Source organism: Ovis aries, chromosome X (genome assembly GCF_016772045.2).
Source record: "Ovis aries strain OAR_USU_Benz2616 breed Rambouillet chromosome X, ARS-UI_Ramb_v3.0, whole genome shotgun sequence".
Lineage (NCBI taxonomy): Eukaryota > Metazoa > Chordata > Mammalia > Artiodactyla > Bovidae > Ovis > Ovis aries.
This window is the reverse complement of record NC_056080.1, coordinates 129204112-129227134: the sequence shown is the minus strand read 5'-3', so window position 1 is coordinate 129227134 and position 23023 is coordinate 129204112. Positions and strand designations below refer to the sequence as shown.

Genomic DNA, 23023 nt, shown 5'->3' with positions numbered 1-23023 from the left:
TACTTGGCGCATATGGGGGAGGGAAGGTGATGATGATGAAATAATTCTTCCCATGGATTTGATTTGATACTGCTGATTTAGGGTCCCGTGACAGTTTAGTCTAAGGAACTCCATTTTGAAAGTGAGATGCCTCAGGTTCTGAGAGGTTACAAATTGTTCCCATGGAAACAGGTAATAGTGAGTAGCAATTGTTTAGTCACTCAGTCATTTTGTGTTTGACTCTTTTGTGACCACATGGCCTGTAGTCCTCCGGGCTCCTCTGTGCACGGGATTCTCCAGGCAAGAATACTGGAGTGGATTGCCGTTTCCTTCTCCAGGAGATCTTCCTGACCCAGGGACCCATCTCCTGCATTGGCAGGTGAATTCTTTACCATTGAGCCACCAAGGAAGCCCAGTGAGTAGCAGAGATGGGATTTAAACCCTGGTAATGTGACATGAGACACTGAACCTTTAACAACTTTGTAAAACTGCTACTGGGCAGTGGGCTGTAGGCATTTTTACTTGCAGTCAAGGTGGACAGCAGAGGCCTTTTCAGGGAACAGGAGCTGAAGGTCCCAGAAGGCAGGCAGGGCAGCCATGCAGGCCAAGGGGGAAGACTGTCAGCCCCTGCCAGCTGCTGCCGTGACAGCAGTCTCCAGGGCTGTGGCGTTTCTCTGGGAGCTCTGAGGAAGCCCAGGGTAGGTCCTGGTTCAGGGATTCCTGCTCCCTGGTGAGACTGCACTTGTGTGGCAGATAGAGTCCCCCCGACCCTTGCCTGCAGAGAGAGCCCCTCTCCAGCACAGACTCCATGGAGGTCTGGTTTGCCTTTGCAGGGCCCATCTGTCTGGAGATGGACTTGAGGAATTCTCTCTCCAGCCCAGACATTCCCCCTGCTGCTACCGCCTCCGCGTTCTTTGGAATGGAACTATGTGTTGCAAGTAAGTTCTGGGTGCAATCAAGAGGGTGGCCTCTCCAGGCTATCAGCAGTCATAAAAGTAACCAGATTACCAGTTTCTTGCTTTGAGTCTTGCTAAGCTCCCATTCAAGGCTCCATTGGAATTTGGTGCTCATGGGGTGCAGGGAATGCAATGTGCAAACTGAACAGCAAGAATGACAGACACACATACTGTGTATTTCCTCTCCTATCCTTTTGCCAGTACTATGCTGTCTTGGTTACTACAGCTTTATAGGAAAGCTCAGAGTCAGTTATTGCCAGTCTTCTGATATTCTTTTTCAAGGTTACTTTGACTGCTACAGATTCTGTGCATTTCCTTAACAGATTTTAGGATCAGCCTGTCAATTTTCACACATATACAAAAGCCAGCTGGGATCTTAATTGGAATTATACTGAGTATACAGATCTGGGGAGAATTGCCACTTTGACAGTATTGAGTTCTCTGAAACATGACATGGTATATTTTGTCATTTGTTAGGTCTTCTGTGATTACTCTCAGCAGTATATTGTAGTTTTCGGTGTATAAGTCTTCATGTATTTCCTAAAATGTATCCCTACCGACTTCACTATTTTTGATATACCATTGCAAATAGTATTTAAGTTTTTCATCTTCTAATTGACTATTTCCAGTATTTAAGATATATACTTGATTCACATATAGCTACCTTTTATCCTGAGATGGTTGCCAAAATCTTGGCCCCCTGTCCACTGGTACCAAATTTTAAAAAATGCAGAGACAGTTTGGAGGAAATAGAAAAATGGCTTTATCTTTTCCTGGCAAAGGGGAATACACAGCAGGCTAGTGCCTCAAGAACTATGTCCCCTCTCTCTAGGGGATTGGAGAGATTTTTTTTTCATTATCCCAATGAAAGTCTCACTTTTTTTTTTTCTTTGCAAAGTTTCGCTTTTTTTTTTTTTCTTTGCAAAGTTTCAAAACAGCCACAGCTGGTACCAGGCAACTCATCAAGTGTTTTTGTTTTACAGTTTGGTAAAATAAACTGAAATTTTACTGTTACAGTAAAAACCAAAAATTTACTGTTTGATCTGGTGTCCCTGAAGTTATTGACCTGGGACCTTCTTTCTGAAATGCAGAATGCTACAACAGGGTATTGGAGGAGGAGAATGCCATGTGTAGAGTATAATCTATATGGACTCAGAGAGTAGTTAGCTTTGTGAAGCACAAGTCTAGCTGCAAATATTTGTTAGTAGTAATAGCTAAAGAATAACCAAGATTGTTTAACTCTTGCAGGCCTGTTTGGCTGGTATGTGCTGAAGGCTGTTGACTCAGTTCTGTTTTTGCTATAAGACCAGGCTAAATTCACTTATTAGTTCTAATAACTTTATATAGATTCTTGGCTTGGTGATTTAGTTGCTAAGTTGTGTCTGACTCTTGCAACCCCATGGACTATAGCCTGCCAGGCTCCTCTGTCCGTGGGATTTCCCAGGCAAGAATACTAGAGTGGATTGTCATTTCCTTCTCCAGTGATCTTCCTGACCCAGGAATCGAACCCAGGTCTCCTGCATTGCAGGCAGATTTTTTACCAACTGAGTTACAAGGGAAGTCCAAAATAGATTCTTAGGGCATTCTATATACATACTCATAATATTCCTGCAAATAAAGACAGTTTTACTTCCTTCCCCATCTACACACTTTTTCCCCTGGCCTTAGTTGAACTAATTAAGATTTCCAGTACATTGTTGAATTGCTCTTGCTGTTATTTAGTTGCTAAGTTGTGTCCAACTCTTTGGGGCCCCATGGACTGGAGCCCACCAGGCTCTTCTGTCCGTGGGATTTCTCAGACAAGGATATTGGAGTAGATTGCCATTTCCTTCTCCAGGGGATCTTCCTGACCCAGGAATCGAACCTGCAACTCTTGCTTGGCAAGGGTATTCTTTGCCATTGAACTACCAGGGAAGCCCCACATTGTTGAATAGCAGTGGTGAAAACAGGCATCCTTGCATTGTTCCTTTAATAGGAGGAAAGTGTTCAGTGTTTCACTATTAAGTATGATGTCAGCTGTAGTTTTTTCATAGATGACTTATTTCAGCCTGAGGAACTTCCTTTCTAGTCAGAATTTCCTAAGAAATTTTATCGTAAGTGGGTATTGTCTTGGATCAAATGCCTTTTATATATCTATTTAAATGGTAATAATTTTTCTTCTGTATCCTGTTAGTATGTTGAATTATATTGGCATGACCAAGCTCATGATAAAGCTCATTTATTATACTTCTTATATATAGCTGGGTTCAATTTGCCAACATTTTTTAAAGAATTTTTGCATTTATGTTCATGAAGTATATTGGTCTTAGATTTTGTGTAATGTTTTTGTTTAGTATCAGAGTAATTCTAGCCTCATTATGTAAGAGGAGACCTCTTTCTCTAGTTTTTGAAAGAGTCTGTAAAATTCATATTATTTCATCCTTGAATGTTTGATAGAATTCACTAGTGAAGACATCTGGGCCTGGAGTTTTCCTGGAAGTTTTTAAAAACAAATTATTTTTTTTTAATAGATACAGGGAGTGGCATGTTAGAGCTGGCTTGTACTAGCTAATTGAAAGCTGATTGCTTTCATCTCTTTAATCTTCATTCAGTGATGTCACATTGATAGCTTGAAATTGACCATGGTTTACACTGTAGAAGCTAGATATACTTATAAATTAAGGACTTTATTTTCTTCTAGAGACCTGATGGTTAAGATCCATTCTTCTGTTCAGGTCTTCAATTTTTTTTAAAATTTTTATTTATTTTTGGCTGTGCTGGGTCTTTGTTGCTGCTCTTGGGCTTTCTTTAATTTGCTGCAAGTGGTGCTGTTCTTTGCTGTGGTGCATGGGCTTCCCATTGAGGTAGCTTCTCTTGTTGCAAAGCATGGGCTGTAGGTGCAGTGGGCTTCAGTAGTTGCAGCACAGGGACTCAGTAATTGTGGCTCACAGGCTCTAGAGTACTGGCTCAGTAGTTGTGGCACATGGGGCTTAGTTGCTCCACGACATGTGGGAACCTCCCGGACCAGGGATCAAACCCATGACCCCTGCACTGGCAGGTGGATTCTCAACCACTAAACCACCAGGGAAGCCCCTTCAATTTCTTTTTGAGTGACTTTGGCAATTTGTATCTTTCTGGAAATTTGACAATTTTATGTATGTCCTTGAGTTTATTGATATAATTGCTACTCATAATATTCCCCTTACTATCCTTAAAATGTCTGGAGTATCTGTAACGATGACCTCTTTCATTCTTTTTTAAAAACAATTTTATTGAGGTATGATTCACATATCATACAATTGAAAGTGTACATTTCAGTGGTTCTTAGTATATTTGCAAATATGTGCCACCATCACCACAGTCAATATTAGAACATTTTCATCATCTCAGAACAAAAGTCCATACACTTTAGCTATCACCCATCAGCCCCCTCATTCTCCCCATACTTAGGAAACCACTCTTCTACTTCATGTTTATATGGATATACCTATTCTAGACCTTTCATATGAAAGGAGTCACATAATATGTGGTCTTTTGTGACTGACTTCTTTCACTTAGCAGAATGTTTTCAAGGTTCATAAATGTAGCATGTGTCAGTACTTAGTTGTTTTTTATAGCCAAATAATATTCATCATCTGGATATACCATACTTTAAAATCCATCCATCAATTAATGGACATTTGGATTGTTTTTGCCTTTTAGCTATTATGAATAATGTTGCTTTAAACATTCATCTACAAATTTTTGTGTGGACATATATGTTTTTGTTTCTCTTGGGTGTATAACTAGGCATGGAATCACTGCGTCATATGGTAGCTCTGTGTTGTGTATTTAGAGTCATCTTACTGCAGTCTATGGGGTCAAAGAGTTGGACACGACTGAGCAACTAAACTGAACTGAACTGTCAGTGTCTAGAGATGTTCACAGGGATTCTGATAGGGAGTGCATTTAATCTGTAAATCAAGTGGGGATTATTGTCATTTTAACAATATTAAGTCTTCCGATCTATGGAGATGAGATGTTTTTCCATGTTTAGAGCTTTAATTTCTTTCAACCGTGTTCTTAAATTTTTTTTTTTCCTTTTGGTTGCACTGGATCTTGGTTCCCTCATGGGTTTTTTCTAGTTGCAGGGAGCATGGGCTACTCTTCATTGTTGTGCACAGGCTTCTTACTATGGTGGCTTCTCGTATTGCAGGAAACAGGCTCTAGGCATACAGACTTCAGGAGTTGTAGCACATGGGCTCAGTAGTTATGGCACACAGTCTTAGTTGCTCCACGGCATGTGGAATGTTCCCAGACCAGGGACCGAACCTCTGTTCCCTGCATTGGCAGGTGGATTATTTTCCACTGTACCACCAGGGGAGTCCTGTTCTTAATTTTTTTAATGTATAGTTCTTACACTTTTGTTAAATTTATCACCAAGTATTTTATTTTTTGATGCTACTGTAAATGGAGTTGCTTTCTCATTGTCACTTTTTTTGGATTGTTCATTGCAAGTATATAGAAATACAGTTGATTTTTATATATTGAAATTGTATTCTGCCACCTTGTTGAACACATTTATTAGTTTTAATAGTTCTTTAGTGGAGAAGGAAATGGCAGTGCACTTCAGTATTCTTGCCTGGGGAATCCCGTGGACAGAGGAGCCTGGTGGGCTGCTGTCCATGGGGTCACACAGAGTCGGACGCGACTGAAGCGACTTAGCAGCAGCAGCAGCAGTTTTTTAGTGGATCCTTCAGGATTTTCTATATAAAATCATGTCAGCTGTGAATAAAGATAGTTTTACTTCTAGCCTTTCCAATCTGGATGCCTTTTCTTTTTGTGTTGCCTGTCATAGCTAGAACCTCTAGCGCAATGATGAATAGAGGTGGGAAGAGAAGACATCCTTGTATTGTTCCTAATCTTAAGGAGAAAACATGCAGTCTTTCACCATTAAGTATGTTAGCTGTGCATTTTTTGTATGTGCCATTTGCCGGCTTGAGGAAGTTGTCTTCTATTTCTAATGTGTTGTGTGTTTTTATCACAAAAAGATGTTTGATTTTTTAAAATACCTTTTTTTGCACCTTTTCAGATTATCATGTGGTTTTTGTGGGGTCTTTTGTTTGTTTATTCCTTTTAGTTTTGGCTGCACTGCATCTTTGCAGGACATAGGCTTTCTCTAGTTGCAACAAGGGGGGGCTACTCTTTGTTGCAGTGTGTGGGCTTCTCATTGTGGTGACTTGTTGTAAGGTATGCAGGCTTCAGTAGTTGTAGCACTGAGGCTCAGCAGTCTTAGCTCGTGGGCTTAGTTGCCCCACGGCATGTGGGATCTTAGTCTCTGGACCAGGGATTGAACCCATGTCCCCTGCATTGACAGGTGGACTTTTAACCACTGGACCATCAGGGAAGTCCCTGTGTTTTATTCTATGGCTATGGCATTTTAAATTGGTTAAATTTTGGATGTTAAGCCAACCTCACACTCCTGGGCTTCCCTTGTGGCTCAGATGGTAAAGAACTCGCCTGCAATGCAGGAGACCTGGCTTGGATCCCTGGGTTGGGAAGATCCCCTGGAGAAGGGAAAGGCTACTGACTCTAGTATTCTGGCCGGGAGAATTCCATGGACTGTATAGTCCATGGGGTCACAAAGAGTTGGATACGACTGAGTGACTTTCACTTTTCACACTCCTGGAATAGATCCCACTTGCTCACGGTGTGTAATTCTTTATATATGTTGCTGAATTCACTTTTTGGTATTTTTGTGGTGGATTTTTGCATCCATATTTATAAAGATATTAATCTGTAGTTTTCTTTTCATGTGGTGTCTTTGTATGGTTTTGATACCAGGATAATACTGACCTCACAGAATGAGTGAGGAAGTATTCTCTCTTCTTGTATTTTTTAAAATAATTTTTGAGAGAGTAGTAGTAATTCTTTATATGTTTGGCATAATTCACCAGTGCAGCACTCTGGGCCTAGACTTTTCCTTTGGGGTAGCTTTTTGTTTACTAATTAATTCTCTTTACTTTTCATAGGTATGTTCATATTTCCCATTTTGTCAGTTTTGGTAGTTTGTGTCTTTTTAAAAATTTGCTCATTTCATCTAAGTTATCTAATGCTTTGGCATACAGTTATTCTTAGTATTCCTTCATAATCCCTCTATTTCTGTAAAGTCAGTAGTAATGTCTTCTCTTTCATTTCTGACTCTAGTAGTTTGAGTTTTCTTTATTTTCAATCTATAGGTTTGTCAATTTTGTTGATATTTACAGAGAACCAGCTTTTAGTTTGATTGATTTTCTCTGCTGTTTTTCTAGTCTCTGTTTCAATAGTTTCTGTCTAGTCTTTATTACTTCCTTGCTTCTGTTTGCTTTAGGTTTAGTTTGCTGTTTTCTGAGGTCTTATGGTAAAAGGTTAGGTTATTGATTTGAGATCTTTCTTCTTTTTTAATATAGGCATTTATTGCAACACCTGTACTTCTAAGCCTTGCTTCAGCTGCGTCCCAAAAGTTTTGGTATGTTGTATCTTCATTTTCATTCATCTCAATATAATTGAATTTCCTTTTTTTATTTCTTCTTTGATCTATTGGTTATTTAGGAGCATGCTGTTTAATCTCCATGAATTTGTGATTTTCCCAAATTTCTTTCTGTTCTCTAGTTTCCATGTTAGCAGAAAACATACTTAATAGTATTTCTAATCTTTCAAGTTTATCATGGTTGATGATGAATATATCATGGTTGTTTTGTCAACTAGCATGTGGTCTATTCTGGAGTACATTCCATGTGTACTTGAGAAGAATCCTATTATTGTTGGGTGGAGAGTTCTATAGATATCTATTAGTTCTAGTTGGTTTATAATGTTCAAGTTTCTATTTTTTGTTGGTCTGCTGCTTAGGTGTTCTATATATTATTAGATATTGAAAATCTCCAACTATTGTTGAACTGTCTACTTTCCATTTATTTTTGTCAATGTTTCTTCATGTATTCTAATGTTCTCTTATTAGGTGCATATGTGTTTATAACTGTTATATCTTTCTGATAGATTGATCCTTTTATCATTATAAAATGTCTCTCTTTGTCTTTACTAACATTTTTGTGTTAAAGTCTATTTTGTCTGATATTATTATAGTCACATCAACTTTCTTATGGTTGCTGCTTGTATATCTTTTTTATTCTTTTCCTTTAAATCTATTTGCATCTTTGAAGTGTGTGTCTTGCAGATAGCATATTACTAGACTTTATTATTTTTTAATCTTTATTTTATTTATTTGGCTGTGCTGGGTCTTAGTTGTGGCATGCAGGATCTTCAATCTTCATTGTGGCATCTGGAATCTTAAGCTGCAGCACATGAAACTCTTAGTTGCAGCATGTGGGATCTAGTTCCCGGCCCCCCCACATTGGGAGTGCAGAGTCTTAGGCTCTGGACCACCAGGAAAGTCCCTAGCCTTTTTTTCATATCCAGTCTGACAACTCTATCTTTTTTGCATAGTTTAATCCATTACACTTTCTATTAATACTGATGTAGTTGGATTTACTTCTACTTACCATTTTACTTTTTGTTTTCTATGGCTCATAATTTTTTTTTTTGTTCCTCTATTCCTCATTTGCATTAAGTGAATATTTTCTAATGTTGCATTCTAATTTCATTAACTTTTTGGCTATATTTTTTAGTTATTTACTATATACATATTAATTTACCAGAATGAGCTGCAGATTTATAGCTAATTTAATTCTATTGAGATACAGAAAAATTATTCCTGTGTAACTATTCGCTTTACCCTTTTCTGAGACTTTATTGTTATATATATATATATATGTATATACTTCCCTTGTAGCTCAGTCGGTAAAGAATTTGCCTGCAGTGCAGGAGACCTGGGTTCGATCCCTGGGTTGGGAAGATCCCCTGGAGAAGGAAATGGCAACCCACTCCAGTATCCTTGCCTGGAAAATCTCATGGACCGAGGAACCTGGTGGACTGCAGTCCATGGGGTCGCAAAGAGTCGGGCACGACTGAGCGACTAACACACACACACACACACACACACACACATATATATATATGTAAGAGTCAGGTACCACTGAGCAACTGAGCATGAGCATGAGATATCTATATGTATGATACCTATATATCTTCAAACCCAACAATATACTGTTATAATTATTACTTTATATAACTTAGGAGAGAAAGAAGGAAAGCTAGTATATATTCATAGCTTTTGTTATATCAACCTTCTTATGCATCATTTCTGGGTCTCTTCACTTGGCTTCTCTGGATTTGAGTTACCATTATGAGAGTCAATTCCTAGGCAGGTTGGTAAGAAGTCTGGGGTCCCCGAGGAGGAGAAAGAGGCCTGGGGCTCTCAAAGTGGAGATTAGTTCAGTTCAGTCGCTCAGTCGTGTCCAACTCTTCGCGACCCCATGAACCACAGCATGCCAGGCCTCTCTGTCCATCACTAATTCCTGGAGTTCACTCAAACTCATGTCCATTGATTCAGTGATGCCATCCAACCATCTCATACTCTGTCATCCCCTTCTCTTCCTGCCCTCAATCATTCCCAGCATCAGGGTCTTTTCAAATGAGTCAGCTCTTCGCATCAGGTGGGCAAAGTATTGGAGTTTCAGCTTCAACATCAATCCTTCCAATGAACACCCAGGGCTGATCTCCTTCAGAATGGACTGGTTGGATCTCCTTGCAGTCCAAGGGACTCTCAAGAGTCTTCTCCAACACCACAGTTCAAAAGCATCAATTCTTTGGTGCTCAGCTTTCTTTATATTCCAACTCTCACATTCATACATGACTACTGGAAAAACCATAGCCTTGACTAGACAGACCTTTGTTGACAAAGTAATGTCCCTGCTTTTTAATATGCTGTCTAGGTTGGTTATAACTTTCCTTCCAAGAGGTAAGTATCTTCTAATTTCATGGCTGCAATCACCATCTGCAGTGATTTTTAAGTACCTCCCCCCCACCCCGCAAAAAAAATAAAGTCAGCCACTGTTTTCACTGTTTCCCCATCTATTTGCAATGAAGTGATGGGACTGGATGCCATGATCTTAGTTTCCTGAATGTTGAGCTTTAAGCCAACTTTTTCACTCTCCTCTTTTTACTTTCATTAAGAGGCTCTTTAGTTCCTTTTCACTTTCTGCCATCAGGGTGGTGTCATCTGCATATCTGAGGTTATTGATATTTCTCCTGGCAATCTTGATTCCAGCTTGTGATTCATCCAGCCTAGCGCTTTGCATGATGTACCCTGCAAAGAAGTTAAATAAGCAGGGTGATAAGATACAGCCTTGAGGTACTCCTTTTCCTATTTGGAACCAGTCTGTTGTTCCATGTCTAGTTCTAACTGTTGTTTCCTCACCTGCACACAGGTTTCTCAACAGGCAGGTCAGGTGGTCTGGTATTCCCATCTCTTTCAGAATTTTCCACAGTTTATTGTGATCCACACAGTCAAAGGCTTTGGCATAGTCAATAAAGCAGAAAGAGATGTTTTTCTAGAACTCTCTTGCTTTTTTGATGATCCAGCGGATGTTGGCAATTTGATCTCTGGTTCCTCTGCCTTTTCTAAAACCAGCTTGAACATCTAAAAGTTCACATTTCGTGAATTGCTGAAGCCTGGCTTGTAGAATTTTGAGCATTATTTTGCTAGTGTGTGAGATGAGTGCAATTGTGTGGTAGTTTGAGCATTCTTTGGCATTGCCTTTCTTTGGGATTGGAATGAAGACTGACCTTTTTCAGTCCTGTGGCCACTGCTGAGTTTTCCAAATTTGCTGACATATTGAGTGCAGCACTTTGACAGCATTATCTTTCAGGATTTGAAATAGCTCAACTGGAATTCCATCACCTCCACTAGCTTTGCTCGTAGTGATGCTTCCTAAGGCCCACTTGACTTCACACTCCAGGATGTCTGGCTCTAGGTGAGTGATCACTGCAGATGGTGACTGCAGCCATGAAATTAAAAGACGCTTACTCCTTGGAAGAAAAGTTATGACCAACCTAGATAGCATATTCAAAAGCAGAGACATTACTTTGCCGACTAAGGTCCGTCTAGTCAAGACTATGGTTTTTCCAGTAATCATGTATGGATGTGAGAGTTGGAATATAAAGAAAGCTGAACACCGAAGAATTGATGCTTTTGAACTGTGGTGTTGGAGAAGACTCTTGAGAGTCCCTTGGACTGCAAGGAGATCCAACCAGTCCATTCTGAAGGAGATCAGCCCTGGGATTTGTTTGGAAGGAATGATGCTAAAGCTGAAACTCCAGTACTTTGGCCACCTCATGCGAAGAGTTGACTCATTGGAAAAGACTCTCATGCTGGGAGGGATTTGGGGCAGGAGGAGAAGGGGATGACAGAGGATGAGATGGCTGGATGGCATCACTGACTCTATGGCTGTGAATCTGAGTGAACTCCAGGAGTTGGTGATGGACAGGGAGGCCTGGCGTGCTGCGATTCATGGGGTCGCAAAGAGTCGGACACGACTGAGCGACTGAACTTAAGTGAATGGAATAACTAATTTAAAACATATAACTCCCTTGCTAACACTAGCGAAAGGGGACACTCTCTGCCTCCCTTCTGTTGTCTCTGTCAGAAGCTTTCTCTGTCCCTTTGTTCACTTTAATAAAACTCTGCTACACAAAAGCTCTTGAGTGATCAAGGCTGGTCTCTGGTCCGAAGCTAAATCTTGTTCTTTGGAGATCAAGAATCCATAATCTATCACCATAATGTATCAATTGGGAGTCATTTCTTTAACCAATATTGAGTTTAATAGTGTCTCACATTTCTCTGAGGCTCTGAACATTTTTTGTCAGCTTTCTTTCTTTCCATTGTTCAGATTGATTCATATCCATCAGTTTATCTTCAAGTTAACTAATTAGTCTGCCTGTTTAAATCCACTGTTGAATTTTTCTTTTCAGTTATTGTAACTTTGAATTCATACCTGAATTTTTATTTGTTTTCTTTTAAATTCTCTTTATTGATTTCACATCGTCATCACATCCTCCTTTAATTCTTTAATCATGACTTTTCTTAGTTCTGTGATTACATGTGTAGCAGCTACTTTGAAGTCTTTGTTAAATCTGAAATATGTTCATTCTCACAGGCAGTTTTTCCCCCCCACAGGCAGTTTCTGTTGCCTGTTTTTTTTTTTTCCCCTGATATATAGGTCATACTTTCCTCTTGCTTTGCATGTTTCATAAATTTTTGTTGAAAACAACATATTAGATAATATAGCAACTCCTCCTCCCCATGTGGGGCTTGTTATTGTTTTTTTCAAGGTTATTTGTTTAGTGACTAGTTAGGTAATTTTAGATAATTTAGATTATTTTTGGTAATCCAGCGAGTCTCTAAATAAGTAATGCCTGTGCCCACACACATAAGATGTGTGAAACGTCTTTTGTTGCTCCTCAGTGTGCACAGCTTTAGGTATGCCCACAGTCACTCTGGAATGACAGTGCCTTTTGGCAGGACTCTCTTTGTCCCTGACCAAATGCAACCACTAATTGCCACTAAAACACTACTAATTGCCTGCTGATTGCATTACTGTTTTCAACAATACCCTGAGGCATAAATTATTCTGCAGACTGAGATTAGTTCTGTTCTCAGGCCTCTTAGCTCTCTCTTTCCAGGTTTTCTCTGGTAAATGAGTTGACCTACAGTTTAGTTTATATTGCCAATGAATCTATCAATGTCCTCTCAATTGCTTTTTACCATGTGTGGTGTTATGTGACACCATTTCTGATATCAAAGGCAGTGTATTTTTCCGCAGCAGCCAATTTTCTGATTCTCCAGAGACAACTGGCCTGCTGATTGCTCTATTGTTTTCAACAATGTCCTGAAGCATAAATTGTTCTGCAGACTGAAATTAGTTCTGCTCCCAGGTCTCCTCCCAGCTCTCTCTTTCCCAGGTTTTCTCTGGTAAATGAGCTGACATGCAGTTTAGTTTCTATTTCCAATGAATCTATCAATGTCCTCTCAGCTTCTTTTCACCATGTATGGTATTATCTGACACCACTTTTGACAACAGAGGCAGCGTGTTTTTCAACACCAACCAGTTCTCTGATTCTTCAACCTCAACTGGGTGTCCTGTAAGTCAATTCAATTCTGAGACTAACATCACTGTTTCAAGATTGAGTCCTACAAGAATGTCTCCACTTCAGACAGCAGCCACAAATGGGGTGCCCTGGCTGCCTACCCTTCTGCCAGCCAACTACAAATTTGGGGATGCCCATGATGTATGGATGTGAGAGTTGGGCTGTGAAGAAGGCTGAGCGCCGAAGAATTGATGCTTTTGAACTGTGGTGTTGGAGAAGACTCTTGAGAGTCCTTTGGACTGCAAGGAGAGCCAACCAGTCCATTCTAAAGGAGATCAACCCTGGGGTTTCTTTGGCAGGAATGATGCTAAAGCTGAAGCTCCAGTACTTTGGCCACCTCATGTGAAGAGTTGACTCATTGGAAAAGACTCTGATGCTGGGAGGGATTGGGGGCAGGAGGAGAAGGGGACGACAGAGGATGAGATGGCTGGATGGCATCACAGACTCGATGTACATGAGTCTGAGTGAACTCCGGGAGATGGTGATGGACAGGGAGGCCTGGCGTGCTGCGATTCATGGGGTCGAAAAGAGTCGGACACGACTGAGCGACTGAACTGAACTGACTGACCCTCTCCTCAATTTCAATAATTTACTAGAACAATTCACAACACTCAGAAAAATGCTTTAGTTTCTAGTATTGATTTTAAATGATACAACTCAGGCATAGCTAAATGGAAGAGAGGCATAGGGCAAGGTACTGGGGGGAAGTAGAAAGGCAGGGTTTCCTTGCTGTCTTTAGACACACCACTTTCCCAGCACATTCAACCCGGAAGCTTCCCAAACCCTGTCATTTAGGGTGGTTTATGGATGTTTTATTACATAGGAATGATTGATTAAATCATCAACCAATGGTGATTGAACTCAATCTGCTGCCAAAAAAAAAAAGAAATGAGTTTTTTTTTTTTTTTTCCCTCCTGAAAAACAAGGAAAATAAAGAGAACAGTGAACAGGCTAGAGAAGAAACCTAAACTGGCCTGAAAGAGCTAGCTAATTTTAGTTTTAACTATTACTAATCTGGATTTCCCTGGTGGCTCAGTTGGTAAAACGTCTGCCTACAATGCGGAAGACCCGGGTTCAATCCCTGGGTCAGGAAGATCCTCTGTAGAAGGAAATGGCAACCCACTCCAGTACACTTGCCTGGAAAATCCCATAGACAGAAGAGCCTGGTAGGCTACAGTCCATGGGGTCGCAAAGAGTCAGACATGACTGAGTGACTTCACTCACTATTATTAATCTGTAGTGTCTGTGCTAGATCTATTCTTCAGAAAGCTAACCTATCACCCCCTAATACTGTGTGAATTATGTCCTGCACTGGTATTTATCCTCCCTGTACTCTCTTGTAGCAGGTTACCCCTTATAGCTGTTTACATTTCAGAAAAAAGGTCACAGGCCAATAACCCAGAAAGGAATGGACCCATATACCAGGCTGGCTGATGCCAGCAGTGACTATTTTATAATAATGCAAGAAGAAGAAGAATACAAAACCTTCACTCACCCTGGACTATGAGTTCTACCTATAAGATCCTCAGTACCCCAGGAAGGAGTATACAGTTCTTAGCATTAGCCTGCTGTGTTTCCCTTTTGTCAGGCAAAAATATAACTACTCTTTTATATTTCCTCCTTACTGTCTCCATATTTCTATTTGCCATTGGTGGACAGGGAGCCAAAATTTTTTGGCAGGAAATCTTCAGTCTTTCTCTCTCCAGAGGTCAGGGGAGAGGGGTGGGATGTTAAGACTGAAAGTTTCAGCTGTGGATTGAAAAACAATGCACAGCCTAAAAGCTGAGAATTGTGTTTTATTCAGTGGCCTTGCTGAAGACTGTAGCCCAGGATACAGCTTGTCAGATAGCTCTGAGGAACTGTTCCAAAGAGATAAGGCAGGAGCCACGATATATAGGAGTTTTTATTGAAAAACAAAACCAAAAACAAACTTGTAGTTGAACATCAAAAATTATTGTTAATCACAAAAGCAGACCTCTCAAGTTAATAATTTTAGTGCTTTTCTATGTGTGGTAAAATACAAGAGTCTGGGCTCACTGAAATTTTCCCTTTGATAGGAATCTTAACTACCTAGGGCCAGTGTTCTGTTTTTCTTCATCCTGAATTACCCTCTGGGTGAACCACTGTAGATGCTTGCAGTGGCTGATGGCTTGATAGTAGGCAACATGTTGTCTGCCTGAATGGCAGGTAACATTTTTTTTGTCCACATATCCCTCTAATAATTTATTTGGTCCTTGTGGTGACCAGCCCCTAACCTGAAGCTATCTGGGGACTCACCATGAGTTACCTCATTAGTATAAACTCAGATGTAATCTGAAAGCTCCAGTTTATCATCATCCTCAATAAAATATGTCATTTTCCATCATTTTAATTTTAACCACCATAATTTATATGAAGTGTTCTCTCCTTTTGATTCTGATCTACATTCCCCAACAACTAATGGTATTGAGCTTCTTTACATGTGCTTATTGGTTATTGGTTATCTATATGACTTTCATAAATATCTATTCAAATCATTTGCCCATTTTTTAGTTGGGTTACTTGTCTTTTTATAGTTGAATTTCTAGAGTTCTTTGTATTTTCTGGAAATTAGTTCCTTATTGAATAAATGATTCACAAGTATTTTTTCCCACTCTGTGGGTTGTCTTTTCACTTTCTTAGTGGTATCATTTGAGGCACAGTTTTTTTTTATTTTGATGACTTCTAATCTTATATTTTGTCACATGTGCTTTTGCTGTCATATCTAAGAAAACACTGTAAAACCTAAGGACATGAAGGTTTACTCCTGTTTTCTTCTAAGAGTTTTTATAATTTTAGCTCTTGCATTAATATTTATCACCCTTGTGTATGTTATAATGTAGTGATCTAAATTCAATCTTTGGCATCTGGATATCCAATTGTTCTGTCACTGTTAGTTTTAAAATGATTCTTTCCCCCTTTGAATTGTCTTGTTACATTTGTCAAAAATCCATTGACCCTATATGTGATAATTTACTTTTGGACTAAATTCTTTTCCATTATCTATATGTCTTTATGGCAGTACCAGTCTGTCTTTTTTTTTTTTTTACTTTATTTTACTTTACGATACTGTATTGGTTTTGCCATACATTGACATGAATCCACCACGGGTGTACATGCGTTCCCAAACATGAACCCCCCCTTCTCCCTCCCTCCCCATAACATCTCTCTGGGTCATCCCCGTGCCCCAGCCCTAAGCACGCTGTATCCTGCATCGGACATAGACTGGCGATTCGTTTCTTACATGATAGTATACATGTTTCAATGCCATTCTCCCAAATCATCCCACCCTCTCCCTCTCCCTCTGAGTCCAAAAGTCCACTCTACACATCTGTGTCTCTTTTGCTGTCTTGCATACAGGGCCATTCTGTCTTTTTTTTAAATTTCTTTTTATTGAAGTATAGTTGAATACCAATATGTTAATCACTACTGTACAATTAAATGTCTCAGTATATATATACTGAGACATTTAATACATAAAATACATATATATTTATTCTTTTTCATATTCTTTTCCATTATGGTTTATCACAGTATACTGAATATGGTTCCCTGTGCTATACAGTAGGACCTTGCTGCTTATCCATTATATAATATCAGTTGCATCTGCTAGCCACAAACTCCTGCTCCTCCCCTCTCCCACCCGCTTCCCCCTTGGCAACCACCAGTCTGTCTCTATGTCCCTGATTCTGTTTCTGTTTCATGTATCGGGTCCTTTGTGTCATACTTGAGATTGCACGTGTAGGTGATATCATATGGTATTTGTCTTTCTCTTTCTGACTCACTTCACTTAGTATGATCATCTCTAGTCGCTGTACCACCCTGTCTTGATTACTGTCGTTTGTTAGTAGGTTTTGAAATTAAGAAGTATAAGATAGCCTATGTTATTCTTTCTAAACTAAGTTTTATCTATTCTGCATCTTTTGATTTTTTTTAATCACCTTGTCATTTTCTACATAAAAGCCAGATAGGATTTTGATAGGGATTGAATTGAATCTGTAGATCAATTAGGTAATATGACCAATAGAACAATATTGTCTTTTAATCCACAAACATGGAATTTATTTTTATTTATTTAGGTCTTCTTTAATTTTTTCAACAACATTCTGTATTTTCAATTTATAAGCCTGAAATTTCTTTTGTTAAATGTATCCCTAAAATATTTTTCTTTTTGATGTCATCATAAGTAGAATCATTTTCTTCAGTTAATTTTCAGATTGCTAATTTCTATTATAAAGAGATACAATTGATTTTTGTATGTTGATATTGTATCCTGCCACCATGTTCTGCTCATGTATTAGTTCTCATAGTTTTTTTTTTTCATGGATTCCTTAGGTTATGCTATGTACAAGACTGTAATCTTCAAATAGAGATGTTTTTACTTCTTCCTTTCCTAACTGGATGCCTATTTATTTTTGCCTAATTACCTTGGCCAGAACCTCTAGTACAACCTCCAGAAGTGGCAATAGAAGTCATCCTTGTCTTGTTTCAGTTCCTAGAAGGAAATATTTTAGTGTTTCATCCTTATGTGTGATGTCAGTTGCATCTTTTTGTAGATTTCCTCCATCAAGTTGAGGAAGTCACCTTTTATTCCTAGTTTGTTGGATATTTTTATCATGAAAAAGTAGTGGATTTATGTTTTTTTTCCCTGTATCTTTTGAGATGATCATGTGGTTTGGGGCCTTCATTATATTAATTCAGTAGTTTATATTTTCTGATTTTTCTGTGTTATACCAAATTTGCATTCCTGGAATAAATTCCACTTGGCCATTGTGTATAATCTTTTATATATTGTTAGATTCAGCTTGCTGGTAATTTGTTAAGGATTTTGCCTCTATATTCATAAAAAATATTGGTCTGTACTTTTCTTGTTGTACCTAGTCTTGTTATGATATCAGAGTGATACAGCTTTCATAGAGTCAATTGGGATGTGTTCCTCTACTATACTCTTACAGTAATCAAACAAGGAGACTACTAAACTGAGGTGGCTCTAATGACTTTTGGTAGTCCATGTAAGCCAGAGTCAATTCCTGTAAGTTTCTCAAGGTTAAGAAGAACAACTAATCACAATCAGCCAACTAGACTTTCCAAAATAATGCTACCACTTAAGCTATAACTGATCAAATAATTTTCTTTTTGCTTTGCTTCTGTGTCTTCTCTATAAAATCCTTCCCCCTAGGTCCTGTTGGTGGAGTGCTTCTAACCACTTCTGGTTTTGTACAGCTTAGTTTGCATCAATGTTTGCTCAGATAAACTTTTAAAAAATTTAATTAGTTTATTTGGGGCTATGCTGGGTCTTTGTTGCTGTGCATGGACTTTTCTCTAATTGCAGTGAGTGGGGGCTACTTCTCTAGTTGTGGTGTGAGGGTTTCTCATGCTGTGGTGCCTTCTCTTGTTGCAGAGCACAGGCTCTAAGGTGTGCGGGCTTCAGTAGTTGCAGCATATAGGCTCAACTGTTGTGGCTTCTGGGTTCTAGAGTACAGGCTCAGTAGCTGTAGTGCACAGGCTCAGCTGCCTTGTGACATGCAGGATCTTACCGAATCAGGCATCAGACCCGTGTCTCCTGCATTGGCAGGTGAATACTTTACCACTGAGCCACTCGGGAAGCCCCAGATAAACTCTAAGATGTTTAATATGCTTCGGTATATGTTTTAATTGTCCTGTGGGCTTAGTCACTCAGTCATATCTGATTCTTTGCTACCCTATGGACTATAGCCCCTCCAGGTGCCTCTGTTCATGGGATTCTCCAGGCAAGAATACTGGAATGGGTTGCTGTTTCCTTCTCCAGTGGATCTTCCTGACTCTGGGATTGTACCCATGTCTCTTATGTCTGCTGCATTGGCAGGTGGGTTCTTTACCACTAAACTCACATGGGAAGCCCTTTAAATGTCCTGGTGGTATCCAAAGTAGATCACCAATGGTCCTAAGGAGCAATGAGCAAGAGCAGATACCTGCTGATCCCATTGTGCTCATTGCCTTCTTGCTCTGTCTGGGGGTCATGAATAAGTCCCTCTTGGATATCCAAGCTCTACTGTTTTTGCATAATGAGTGAGCTGACTTCACTTGAGCATTTCTTTTTCTAGACTGGGTCTGAAGTTGGACTGGTCTGACTTAAACTGCACTGGGCCAGTGTGAGGCTTCAAGTAAATAAATTTTGTTTTAAGAGAGAAAAAGAAAAAATGGGTTTGTTCAAGGCCAAAGAATCAGAGACTCCTCCATCTTGGATTCCAGTTAACTGGGATTATATGTATATATGAAAAATAAATATAAATATGTATATTATGCATATCAAGTATAAATGTGGATAAAAATTAAGATCCCCAAACCTATGTTTTTCTGAACAAATGGTTTACTTTTACCAAAGATAATCTTTTAATTACAGTGGCCACAGTAAGAAACTTTTAGCCTAGATGAGCTCATCTATTTATGAGAAAACAGTTATCAGCCAAATACTCAGAATGGTAGAGAGAATATTAAGTAAAAATTTATGGTGTTCCTTCTTTTCTAAATTCAGACTTCTGTGAGTTTGGTTTGGGGATACCCATTTGTTATTAATCCTTTCCACCCCAAGGACAACTATTACTTTCCTGCATGTCTCTCATTATGTGTACTGAGGAACTAGCTCGGGTTTCTTCCTGCTGGGGAGCACAAGTTGTCACTGCTTACATGTACAGGCAGCTCAACTGTCAGGTTTGGACCCCCAAGAATGACTTGCATTCCATTTGCAGCTAGTGTCTTACTGATTGTTGCTAGCTCTCAGGGGAATTGTCCAAGTCTTTCTTTCCTTTGGTTGTCTTTGCAAGTGGTCCTGGATCATGGGAAAACTACATGTTTTTACCATCTTTGGGGACGCTTGAAGTGTCCATGGTTAATCATAAAAGGCTTATTGCTTTGGGTTGGAAATAACTTGATAGGTATATACTTGACTTAAAGGTAAAGGGAAAAATATTAAAGAGCTCAATATTGCCAGGAATATTTACTGTTTTTGAAAACCTTATAAGATATTTGAGAAAATTTTTCTTTAAAGGAAGCTCTGGTTAGAAGTTTGGCAAATTGGAAGCTGATATTCACAGCCTGATAGGAACATTTTTAGGCTTTTCCCCTAAGCAAGAACTTCCCTGATAGCTCAGTAAAGAATCTGCCTGCAATGCAGGAGACCCAGGTTTGATCCCTGGGTTGGGAACATCCCCTGGAGAAAGAAATGACAATCCACTCCAGTATTGTTGCCTGAAAAATCCCATGGACAGAGGAGCCTAGCAGGCTACAGTCCATGGGATCACAAGAGTTGGATGCAACTTAGTGACTAAACCACCACCACCACCCCTAAGCTAAAATGAAACTATGCACCCAGAGCACAGAAAACAAAATGAGACCTTCTGAAGTCTTTGTGGAAAGATTTACTAAAACATTCCAAATAAGTTCAGTTCAGTTGCTCAGTCGTGTCCGACTCTTTGCAACCCCATAGACTGCAGCATACCAGGCTTCTCTGTCTATCACCAACTCCCAGAGCTTGCTCAAACTCATGTCCATCGGGTCAGTGATGCCAACCAACCATCTCATCCTCTGTCGTCCCCTTCTCCTCCCGCCTCCAATCTTTCCCAACATCAGGGTCTTTTCCAATGAGTCAGTTCTTCGCATCAGGTGGCCAAAGAATTGGAGCTTCAGCTTCAGTCCTTCCAATGAATATTCAGGACTGATTTCCTTTAGGATGAGCTGGTTGGATGTCCTTGCAGTCCAAGGGACTCTCAAGAGTCTTCTCCAACACCACAGTTCAAAAGCATCAATTCTTTGGCTCTCAGCTTTCTTTATAGTCCAACTCTCACATTCATACATGACCACTGGAAAAAAAAACATAGCTTTGACTAGATGAACCTTTGTCAGCAAAGTAACATCTCTGCTTTTTAATATACTGTCTAGGTTGATCATAGCTTTTCTTCCAAGGAGCAAGCATCTTTTAATGTCATGGCTGCAGGCACCATCTGCAGTGATTTTGGATCCCAAGAAAATAATGTCCAACGATACAGCTCTAAGTCTAGAACATATGATTTTTTTGATTTCTGTCTTAGTTGGATATCTTCTCCCTGATATAAAGAAGCAAATTGATGATAGTTGGATGGGTGGGTTAGCCTCTTGATATCATTCAGGTTTCAACCCAGTTCTTTTAAGAATTAAAAATAATTGTAATTGTCTTACAAATAGAGTCTTTTAGAGAACTCAATTTGTGGCTCTAGAAGCAATTAAAGCCTATCTATCATTTTTACCAAATCCTAAATTTGCTCTATTTGTATCAAAAGTGCTTATAGATATTGTAAATGATCAGGATAGTAGAAACAAAACTGGAATTCAAAAAGAGACATGCACTCCAATGTTCACTGCAGCATTATTTACAATAGCCAAGACGTGGAAACAACCTAAATGCCCATTGACAGATGAATGGATAAAGAAGATGTCAAACATATATACAGTGGAATACTACTCAGCCATAAAAAAGAACGAAATAATGCCATTTGCAGCAACATGGATGCAACTAGAGATTATCATACCAAGTGAAGTAAGTCAGAAAGATAAAGACAAACACCATATTATATCACTTATATGTAGGATCTAAAATATGACAGAAATGACCCTATCTATGAAACAGAAACAGAACTGGGGACATAGAGAATAGACTGGTGGTTGCCAAGGGGGATGGTGGGAGACTGTTGGATTAGGAGTTTGGGATTAGCAGATGCAGACTGGCATGTAACATCGAGGTCCTACTTATAGCACAGGGAATTATACTCAATATCCTGTGAAAAACCATGATGGAAAAGAATATGAAAAGAATATTTTATATATATATATATATATATAACTAAGTTACTTCCCTGTAAGCAGTAGTTAAGACAACATTGTAATTCAACTATAATGAAAAATAAATTTAAAAATTTTAGTTATAGAATGGCCTATTTCATGTTTTTTATACTTTCTAGTTATTGGCTGAAATTTCCATGAGTCAGTCTTTTATCCCCTATTTAGTATGAAAAATTATTATTATTATTATTATTATTATTATTATTATTATTAGCTGCATTGGACAGCAGATGGGATTTTAGTTTCCCAACCGAGGATCAAACACAGCCCATGTAGTGGCAGTGGAAGTGCAGTCTTAACCACTGGACTGCCAGGGAATTCCCAGAAAAATTATTTTTAAATTGAGTCTTATAATTCCAATATCTGGAACTCCTATAGATCTGTATTTGCTGTGTGTTGTTTCTGCTGAATTTTTTTTTTCATGTCTGCACTCATTTTGTACCTGGCTACATTTTACTATGTAGACAGACTATTCACCAAAATAACTGTAGGATTAGGATGATGTAAACTTCCTGCAGAGAAAATTTACACTTATTTATGCTAATAAATCATGCAATTCAGAATCCCCTGAATCTTAATATAGGAATTTGGATAATTGAAAGTTGGACTGTTGATCCAGTAAAATTTTTTTTAAAGTATTCTCTCAGAAATACAGAAATTAGCCCAAATGTTTTTCAAGTTCATGTGGTGATTGCAGCCATGAAATTAAAAGACACTTACTCCTTGGAAGAAAAGTTATGACCAAACTAGATAGCATATTCAAAAGCAGAGACATTACTTTGCCGACTAAGGTCCATCTAGTCAAGGCTATGGTTTTTCCAGTGGTCATGTATGGATGTGAGAGTTGGACTGTGAAGAAGGCTGAGTGCAGAAGAATTGATGCGTTTGAAGTGTGGTGCTGGAGAAGACTCTTGAGAATCCCCCTGGACTGCAAGGAGATCCAACCAGTCCATCCTGAAGGAGATCAACCCTGGGATTTCTTTGGAAGGAATGATGCTAAAGCTGAAACTCCAGTCCTTTGGCCACCTCATGTGAAGAGTTGACTCATTGGAAAAGACTTTGATGCTGGAGGGATTGGGGGCAGGAGGAGAAGGGGACGACCGAGGATGAGATGGCTGGATGGCATCACTGACTCGATGGATGTGAGTCTGAGTGAACTCTGGGAGTTGGTGATG

The 23023-nt window shown here is 39.2% G+C and overlaps 1 protein-coding gene across 1 annotated transcript in view; it reads left to right on the top strand.

Annotated features, from left to right (window-relative positions):
- LOC121818353 (uncharacterized) overlaps positions 1-23023 on the top strand; it is a 37712-nt gene that overhangs the window by 6868 nt on the left and 7821 nt on the right. Inside the window, exons 3-4 of the mRNA XM_060408000.1 lie at positions 813-917; positions 7343-7401. Of these exons, the coding sequence (XP_060263983.1) occupies positions 813-917; positions 7343-7401 (164 nt within the window). The remainder of the gene's footprint in view (positions 1-812; positions 918-7342; positions 7402-23023) is intronic.